Below are 10,611 nucleotides of genomic sequence, written 5' to 3'. Positions count from 1 at the left end.
GTGGGCAAATGCTCACATTCTATGGCGTCTGGCACGTTGGAGAGGTGTGCGCTTCACGGATGAATCATGGTTCACATTGTTCAGGGCAGATGGCAGCTGAGAATGTCCCAGTTCTTGCATGGCCAGCATACTCACCGGACATGTCACCCATTGAGCATGTTCGGGATGTGCTTGACCGGCGTATACGACAGCGTGTACCAGTTCCCACGAATATCCAACAACCTCGCACAGCCATTGAAGTGGAGTGGACCAACATTCCACAGGCCACAATTGACAATCTGATAGACTCCATGCGACGATGTGTTGCACTGCATGAGGCAAATGGTGGTCACACCAGATACTGACCGGTTCTGGGTCCCCAGACCCCCAATAGCGCAAGAAACTGCACATTCCAGGGTGGCCTTTTGTTGTGGGCAGTCTGAGGTACACCTGTGCACTACTCATGATGTCAGATCAGCATCCTGATGTGGCACACCTGTGAGGTGGGATGGATTATCTCAATATGGCAGATGTGCCCACTACCACACATTTGGACTGATTTGTGACCACTGTTTGGGAGGGATGGTTATATTGTGTATCTGGAATGAATTTTAGGTCTCTACGTCCATCCCATGGGGAATGGGAGCAGTAACAAAGGTGTTGCGTTTATATTTTTGTTGAGTGTATATAGATATAGAGATATGTCTGCCAGTACAGAGGCCAGGAAACAGTCATTTCTTTACTGTGGCAACAACACTTACGAAATATACAGACTGTCTATATTTGTCCAACACAGCAAGTATAAAACTTAGCTGTAGCTGCTGGAAGTATCTGAAAATGACACCACGCTGCTTAACTCAACAAACATGAAGCAATCATAATATATCCCCATTCTGTTAACAGATTTTCTTTAGTTAGTTTTTTTTTTTGGTGTTGGTGGAATTTTCCTTTAATAAGCAAATGCTTATGGGTAGTCTCTGAGCTGACAGCATTAGGTCATTTAAAAACATTACACCCACTCTAGTAGTATTGGTATGGACTGACCTTGCAGGAAATCAGAGTCACTGGATGCAACTTCAGTTTTGTATGTTTAGTATTTCTGGAACTATCATCCCTAACACCCTGTTCTGTATTTAACTTGACAAGTATTTGTTCATGTTTAGTGTTAAAAAGAGTTTTTGTGTCACTTAACTGTGGTGGAGAGAGTCAGTGTGTGTGTATCAGGAAGACACGCATCAGACTGTCTTAGCTGTGAGAAAACCTGACCCGTGTGATGTTTTCAGATGTTCCTGTTGTGCTCTTGTTGGATTGAAGTGGATGCAAACATGGATTATTGATAATGAAAAGTATCAATATTTCAAATTAAAATTCCATGCTGCAATAAATTATTTTTTTAACAGTGAACTGGAACAGTGTGCGGTGTTTTGGGGAACTGGAAAAGAATATGCTGTTCTTTTAATCTAAAACGATATATATGGTTACACTGGTTCTACCAGAAAGTATTTCCTCTTCCTTTGTCTTCTTTAATAAAAAGTATTTAATTAAATGTACATTATACTGGCTAAGTATAAAAATTGATGGTATGTCTGTTTCCCAGAAGTGATGCTGGAATTTCCACTTGTAAGTGGTTGCATAGTAGATTATAACGCCCACTCCAAACACAAATATGCAGATTAAACTACAATTAAACTGTGTGATGTTTATGCTAATAGCTAGCAAGCTAAGAGTGCAACAAATCTATGTCACGTTGTTTGCAGGTATGTGTGCGCAAAACCTCAGTATAAGGGAAAGGCCTTGCTGATGGATTTATGGGTTCACTGCAGTTTTGATTCATACTGAATAAAACATCTTCAACTAATAAAGATGGCGCCTGTTAAGACTGCAGACAGGAGGAAAAACCAGGCTAACAGTTTAACAATGACATGTCATTAGTCGGTTTGTTAGCCAAATGTTAGCTTTTCTTGAAACAAAATGACATTTGCGTTAACTTTTCTTACAGGCAACACAATTTGGCCATTTAAAGCTAGCATTCTGCTTGAGAAGGCTGATGGCTGATTGACTTAAAAATATGACGTAGCACTCATTTCAACACGATAAGTCAATGTATTCTTTTTTGTCCAGTCTTAGGCTTCAGCAGCCCCATTCATTATGGGTTGTCTTGCAGGTCCCTCCTGAAAGCTGATGTCTAAAGTGTGACAGTTCTTAAGCATTTAGAAGTTCTTTGACTCTACAGTCACATAAGGGGAAACTGGTTAGAGACCACAGCACAACCAGAATTTTTTTTAGCAAACATGTGCAATGGGCGATGAACTACACAGACTGAGTCAGACTCAACGTGAGACCATGACTGTTTGCAGACAGGTTGCCTCTCGCCAGCGACCCGTGCCGTCGTCTTGTGATTGCGTTGAGAATTCAATCCAGTCATTGGGAATCTTCCTCCTACTCACAATTGACGGATTTAAACATTAAATACATTTAAACTAAATATTTTAAGAAGAAGACGCTACAGACAGCAACACTGAGGGTTTACATGATTTTATTTACACTTAAACAGTCCTGTAGATCTGGTCGCTGTACAGAACGTCAGAACTTCACCACTTCTAAAAGGACCTTTGCACATGTGTGAATACACGGTTATAAAATGTGATTTATACAAAGGGCAATTCAAATGGACCTGGCCCAGAATCTGCAAAATCATTTATTTTTACAGTACTATTGTTTTTTAAACACAACAGAAATCCACAAATGAATCACAGCCTTTCTAAGCTGATGTGTCATCTCCCAAATCAAAATTCACCAGTTAAAGAGATTTCCACACCTAAAGGTTTGGGTTTTTTTTCAGGGACAAAGACGTGCAACTTGTTAAACTTTTCCAGTTTTGCTTAGCCATGCCACAAATCAAAGACTTGGCTGATATTCATAGGACCTTGGTGATTTCAGAGTCAGGGGTCCTCCTTCAACCACTCTGCCTTTCAAAGCTGGATTAATATCCTCACTAAGGCAGTAACAAATATAAGCGACAGAGGCAATGCACTCCAGGGTCCGTTTGATTTTCTCCAACATAACATCATACGGTCTCTAGAACTTAAATAACCCCATAAGGGTTTTAAAAAATTAAAATATGAACTTTATATTCAAATTAAAAGTGAAGTAGGCTCTTTGCAAAGTTGAACTCTGTTATCTTTACACCTGTCCAAAAGTTAAATCTTTAGTAAATTCAATGGTGGATACAGACCTCAGGGTGTAAACATCTCCAGGTGTCAAGCTTTTCATAAATCCCACTTTTTATAATAAAGTCCTCTTTTACTGTTTGTTTATGCTAGCTGAAATAAGAATTCTTAATTTAGCTTTAGTCTGATACAACACTAATAAAACTGGCTGGATGTTGCCAGAGTGAAAAATTTAAACCTTTTCTCCACATATGTTCCCAAAAGATTCTGGCATCCTGGCTGCTCGGTGGCAGGTGACAACCTGCATCCATAGACAAGCAAAGAAGAGACAACACAAAACACAGGAGCCACCTTGAGGTCCAAGACATTAAAATGATTTGGATTATTGTATTAAACCGATATGGAAGCAGAAGGCAATGAGATTAAAGTCATTTGATTCAGCCACAGGCTTAACTGGCTGCATGTGCAATAAACACTCAGATATGCTGTTATTAAATGACAGGTGGGACTTTACAGTTTGTACCATAAACACAAAGCTCTTTTATTAACCTCCGCTAAGACTCATTGATATCTTTATAGTTGGATAATTGTTACCAACAAATCAAAACTTCACTTTGGTTTTCCCTCCAGATAAAGTGATTTAGGTCACATAGATCAATTGATATTGTATGTTGTAAGGGTGATTGTTCACGCTATTTATCCCACACTCCACCCACAATCCTTGACAGCACCGCACTGCTAGTTAACAGCACCGGGTTCCTGGGCTTACAGATACCACCTTCCTCATCAAAAGGTAGACAGCAGCGCTTGCGCTTCCTGAAGCGGTCAAGAAGAGCAATCAGACTCCCTTCTGCCCTCAACACTTCCCACAGAAGCACTACAGAGAGCAACATCTCAGAGCAAACTTCAGAGAATGGTGAAGACACCAGGTCAGGTCGCCAGGTCTCCTCTCTCACCCCCACAGGACCACACACCAAATCCTGCCTGCACAGAGCTGCCGACACGCAAACCGTTTACCATCCTGCCCTCTAAAAAACGCTATCGCAGCATTAGAGTCCTGAACTCTCTTTAAATACACACTATCACACACCAATCCAAGAACTGTTGTATATGCAAACTCTCACACAAAATGTCTCTGTAACTGCTGCTAATTTGTGCAATATTTTCAGTGTCTGCATAACATGAGCACCTATGTTTTTAATATTCATCAGTACAAAGATTCACATATAGTGCCTAAGTTTCTGCTGTGCAATATTTGTAGATTTTGATCTTAGCTGGGTATTCATGTATAATTACTATGACTATAGTGCATGGTGTTCTAGGAGAAACACAGTTTTGTCCCACTATGCAGTCCTTGTGTGGCCAGCATGACAAATAAAGTTTACTTTGACTTTAAATTTCAGTCTGCTGTTATCATCACGAATTAAAGAAATAACTGTGAATAACAAAAAAACTGCATAAAAGGTTCAGTATTATTATTGTTGTTATTATTATTGTTATTATTATTGTTATTATGGCTGACTGTGTATATGTTTGCCATTTAAAATATTTAATTTGAACTAATTCATGCTGTGAACTCTTACAACCCCAAATTCATCTCTCGATTCGGGTTAGACCACGAAAATGAATGTAAACAAATGCGACGCACTCATGTGTAACTCATACCAGTGGCGGATGTGTTGGCTATTATTTTTACAGCCTTTGAACATCAAGTCAAGTTTCAAAGTAAAAAAACAATGGTTTGGTGACATGTTATCTTTTTTTGTGGTTGAGGTGAAGGTGGAGGTGTTACACATGCCTCACTGCTCCATCTATCATAGATTGTCTGCCATCCCTGTTAACCGCTCTGATTGAGCTTTAATGCTGATTGGCTGCAGAAGACTCACCTGTCCGCAATCTGCCCTCTTCCTCACCGCTATGTGGCTTCCTATAGGGCCGGTAACACCTCTGTAACACTGATATGTACTCTGACAACAAACACCCCGCTGAAGAAGACTAAAAGTGGTACTTTTCATGGGGATGAATAGCTTAAAGCTCAGAAATCGTTTTTTGTAAACAAACCCCAAACATACCATTTTCTCTGACAAGTGAAAAAAAATACACTTGATCTGGTAATAAGGACATATGCTCTTCAGTACAAGAAAAGATTAACGTGATCAGCATTCATCGCTCCCTGAGAGGATCAGGGTCATAACATTCACTGATTTAAAGTAATGAACATGATTGTTTTTTTACAATGAAATGTGCTGTTTAATCTGAACTGATTTATGATAGGGTCTTTTACTCTGTCACTGTGACGTGTTTCTGCTGTTTATTTTTATGAAAAAACTATTTTGTAACTCTGATGTTTATGGCTTAAACAGTGAAAAACAAATGCTTTGTAAATGCAGGATCATGCTTTTCCCCTGTGTTTCAGAGAAGGGAAGGTAGACCATTTTTCCCAGCTTGGTCTTTAGTCATAAATACAGGACACTTTATATCAGATTCATTTGATTTTGTTTGCCTCACTCGCCTCTCAGGGCTTCTGTAAACCACCGTGTTGGCTTTACGTTCCTTCACTTTTCGCTGACAACTAGAAAGCCTGTAGATATATGCAATCTGTCTTCAAAATTGATGCAGATCTAATTAAAAAAGTTCCATCTCATAAAGCATAGAAAGCTCACTGAAAACACACACCAAACATGTACTGCATCTTTTCCACACTGAGCGAAAACATTTTTCCTGGTTTAAAACTGCAAGACGAGAAGACGGCCAGCGACCACAGGTCAAAGTCAAACACTGCACATAACAAAAGGACGGTACAATACATAAGCTGACTTTGTATAAATAAAGTTCCAGTTAAAATATTGCTAATATTAGTCTTCATATGATGAAATGATATACAATAAGAATGGTACATTAAAAAAATCCTTTCCTGTTTTGTATTTACAGGATATCTGCATCACTGTCACTCATTCCCAATGTAAGCTGTTGCGGCTCACTCGACACTGCATGGAGAGGAGTTTATGAACGCTGCGTGTAGTGTTTCTGTCCTCATAGATAGAAGTCTCTAAAACTTCAGGCTACATAATGCTGTCCACAGTCACCTGTACCCCTATGAGCGCTTACAGAGTTCCCCCAAACATTCCCGTAGTGCACATTCGTGGTCTTCCAACTGGTTTCCTGAGCTAGTCTTAAAGCAACAATGAGGATAATGAGAGTTAATCATGGTGTGTTTAGGTGACTCTTTACAAGTAAGGCTCTCCAAAAGTCCTGCGACACTCCATGACACCTGTGCTCGGAGGACGGTCACAGTTGTGGGTCAGCTTCACCAGGTTGGGTGTAAGGCGATCGTACGCCAACTTGTACTCACGGTCGAAGGCGTCTGTGGGAAGAGGAGAGATCGGCAGCCAAATAACATGTGGGTGGAGATTTTTTCTTAAAACATTTAAACATGTCAATCAGTTCATTAAGGCTACATGTAACTGCACTCATTTACACTTTTATCTCTTTGAGGACACAATGAGGACTGGCTGAGCAAAACGGAGCCGATATTGGACTTGGAAACAAAACTCAAAAAAATCTTTAAAGTTCTAAAAATCTAATAAATAGCTCGCTAATACAATTGCTGTGAAGAGCAGTGATGCTGCATATACAGTTAGGTTCATTTATAGCTTATTAATACTTCCCCCAAAGTTCAGGTTTAAATGAATTCATGCTGTTTTATGAATTTTACAATAGAGTTAATCAAATGAATTATTGACACACACACATATATACGTATGTTATGTAAGAAACACTCTTTTAAAACATACACATCCAAGACATAAACTTAATACTCACCAATATCAATGTTATCTTTTCCCAGAGCCACCAAGGACAGGAAGAGGATGTCCCTGTACAAACTCCTGAGGAAGAAAGGCGAGGTCACATGCGATCAGTATAAATGGCAGATGAGTGAGTGCTTTAAACGTGTATATTTGAATCACTTTTTCCTAAACCCAAACTGGTAGGTCTTTCTTCCATAAACACAATAATTAGATGAACAGACACGCCGATAATAATGAGCAGAAGCACAAGGCAAACTTTGCTGCCTTCATGCAAACATTCAAGCAGGTATTAAACAGTCATGCTGTCTCCCTTTTCCCTCTCAGGTCCTGTTACTGCAAGTACAATAATTGGAAACTGTGTAAATTGACTGCTCGTTTGTGGTTGTCGGGGTTAAGTGAATGAAAATAAGAACAATAATCAAATCAACTCTCCAAATAACACTCCCTGATGAGCACAGTGCATCTCTCTGCGAGCATGTTTCAGTGTGTCACATTTCCGGACTCTGTGACATACACTTCCCACTAACCCAACGGCACTGACTAGAGGACTGAATTTATATCAATCCACAGCTGAAAATATTACCAAACAAAACTGCACGGCCTGTGTATTTTACACATAATAAATGCCTTATTACTGCATTTGTGGCCAATTTATATTACAATATAACTGGAAAAGCCTTCAAATATGAATTGTCCTTATACGTGACTGAACAGTTGGTGCTGACCTTTGCCTTTTGACCCCGAGCGTCTGCCCCAGCAGCTGCAGCAGCTGAGCCATCGGGCGGCTGACGTCGTTCCTCTGGATGCTCTTCACCATACTGTGCAGCAGCTCCTCACTGAACGGCTTTTCTTCCTCTGGGACTGGCCGAGACACAGGGTAACCAACATCTGGAACACAAGCACACACGCACACAATTCATCATGATTTTGCATCAGACATGTGAAAATAATTTCAATAATAGATCATCTGTGAAGAGTGGGCACTCTCTCTGATGAGAAGCACTTGGGGCTGGGTATCTGGAAGGCATAAAGTGGTACTACACTTGCAGGTGTTGAATAAGTAAATCTAGTACAATAATATTATAATGAAAAACATGGGTTAAAAAGTGGATGCACAGTACATAATGAATGTAACCCGGCAATATACAAATTAACAACTGAATACTTTACTTGTCATATACATTAAAATAAAAATAATTTTATCTGTAGCTTTTAAGATTTAAATTTAAGAGTAATTATTTGTTACACGTTACGTGGTTCCTTGTAATTACAGTCATTACAATCTGTTCTGCCAAACAGTACAGTTTCCTCTCAAAGCTTAACTAATTCACTTCAGAAACTCTGCTAGAAAACTACGACTCAACATCCTGTCATGAAGAATTGTTGCATTTGTTGCTTTATACTTGACCAGTGTAGTTATCTTCTTTCTCTCTTCAGGTAAGTTCAAATTAAATTATAGTTAAAATTATATATTATACATTATATTATAATTAGCTTATTATAACAGCATTGTGAGAGTACATACATGTGGTAAAAATGTCCTTACAGCAGAGCCCTGACTGCACATGTGCACGTCTCCCCTATTCTGCTGTCTAGTCTCATATTTGTGCCTCCGCTGTGCTGCATAAATAAAACTGAAAATAGCCCCCGAAATATACTTCAAACAGTTACCATAAGATTACATTACATGCAATACAACTGTTCACTGATATTTCTCATTTATTCTCAGCACAGAACTGCATTATTACTGCTCCTACCTACATACTGCTTCACTTTTTAATATAAAAAGATGGAAGTTTTATAATATATGTACACATATCCAGGAACACATATTACATTCATATTTTGCCTTTAGTTTCATATAAGTATTTAATTACTATTGATATAGTAAATGATATAGTAATGTTGTAAGATGGGCAGATACCCTCAGGGATAAATACATATTATCAGACATTTTCATGCATGCACAAAAAAATTACTACTACTATACTCAAATATTAGCATAAAATATATTTTTGTTTATGAAATTGTTAGAAGTTACATAACATACTAATTTCCTAGGATACTAGGGCCATAAAACACTGTCATGTCTATATTTACAGTTTAAAGACCCACCAGTACTGCAACCTGAAGCTCTGTACTAACTTCCTGTTAGTACATATAACATAGTATGATTTATATAAAACTATTTCTGAAGGTTAAAAGTTGCAATATATTTAGAAGCTAACTTCTAATAAATAAGAATGTCAAACTTTACACAGATTGCCTGTTAAACTACAAACAGTAACAGTGTTCAGGAGTGGCAGCGGTCGGTGTTCAGTACCCAGCCCTTTAAGCACCACACGTTGCTGAATGTCCTCATTACAAGTGGACAAACACAGCGGACAGTCACCACAGATGCAAACCCACGTTCAAATACAGAGCAGGGCTGTATTTGAGGCAAACATGTCAAAACCACCTCAGAGTCAAAGTCTCAGTAAGATTTTACACCGCACAGACACTTTCATTCCAACACTGGGAAACCAGCCGCTGACTTTCCACAGACAACACTGCAGTGCAACAAGCAAAGGACACAGAACAGAGGGAAACAGCCAGAGCAGAGGACAGCACACAAACAACAGGACTCATCTGAGGCCGTCTGCAGCAGAGGTGAACACTCACTCTCTAACAACAGAGTACAATTAAGTCCTGCAAGACAGAGAGCAGACACAGCCTGTTAGCACACAGATCGGCCACTGCGCCTCCTCCTCCGTTAAACAGTCAGTTACTGCAGACATGTTAGCACCAGGCTGTGGTATTCGCCCTCACAAATCCAGCTGTTCCCAGGACTAAAAAAAAAGAAGACCCCCCCCCAAAAAAAAAAAAAAAAACCCCTGCAACTTCAGACTCATTTAAACGACCGGGCTTTTTTTGAAATTCTAATTCTCATTTTAATCCTGAATATCTTTTCTTTAGTTTAACTCACTCTTGTGATTGGAACTTGGAACATAACAAGTTTCAATCCTGAGAAATGCTGAAAAACAAAATAGTAATCGATGAGCATTTCCATCCTTTATCTGTTAGTAAGGACAAACTGGATTACTTATTTTTAAGCATTTTTAAGCATACTGTATAAAGCATTTTAGTGAAAGCTTCTGTAATTTTTCAGCCACACATTTCATAAATAATCTTATTATGTTTTACTTCGTGCTACTTAGAACTCTGTGTTACAGCCCTGGCCATAATTTGGATCACAGTGGCTGGATTTAGTTCTGTGTGTTCTGTTAAGAGTCTCTGGAGGTCATTCCTGATTGGAGAGCTGGCAGCTGCTGATTGGTCCCAGGGTCAAGTGGCTGTTTTAAAAACCCTCTAAAGCAGTTGTCCTGACAGCAGCCCCGTCCTTTGTGTGGCCTTTGTATGAAGACTGATAAACAATACTACTTCTTCCTAACTTTGCTACCTAGTGTGGATTTAGGGGTGTTTAATTGTGATGGATCTTTGGGACAGTTACATTTTCTTGTCTTTTGATTGTCACCAGTCAGGCTTTCATTTAAGTTTAGCCCAGAAAACTTCCAGAAACCTCAAAAGAAAATATAATTAGAAAAAAATGTGCATCTACTACTACTACTATGTGAATATTAGAAGTCGGTGGAACTAATTCAAATTTACTGAAA

General features: G+C 39.1%; 1 protein-coding gene across 6 annotated transcripts in view; it reads right to left on the bottom strand.

The window, feature by feature from the left end:
* Window positions 1–2,480: 2,480 nt before the first annotated feature.
* LOC146679117 (C-myc promoter-binding protein-like) overlaps window positions 2,481–10,611 on the bottom strand; it is a 90,347-nt gene continuing 82,216 nt past the window's right edge. For all 6 annotated transcript variants that reach the window (XM_085408101.1, XM_085408105.1, XM_085408100.1 and 3 more), the window contains 3 exons: window positions 7,684–7,846; window positions 6,972–7,036; window positions 2,481–6,513 (listed from right to left, as the gene is read on the bottom strand). In XM_085408101.1, coding sequence (XP_085264227.1) covers window positions 6,377–6,513; window positions 6,972–7,036; window positions 7,684–7,846 — 365 coding nt within the window. In that variant the 3' untranslated portion in view covers window positions 2,481–6,376. The remainder of the gene's footprint in view (window positions 6,514–6,971; window positions 7,037–7,683; window positions 7,847–10,611) is intronic.

This window comes from Rhamphochromis longiceps, linkage group LG1, assembly GCF_057381845.1.
Source record: "Rhamphochromis longiceps isolate RC_006_pf linkage group LG1, R_longiceps_female_GT1.1, whole genome shotgun sequence".
NCBI lineage: Eukaryota > Metazoa > Chordata > Actinopteri > Cichliformes > Cichlidae > Rhamphochromis > Rhamphochromis longiceps.
This window is presented reverse-complemented; position numbering and strand designations above follow the sequence as displayed.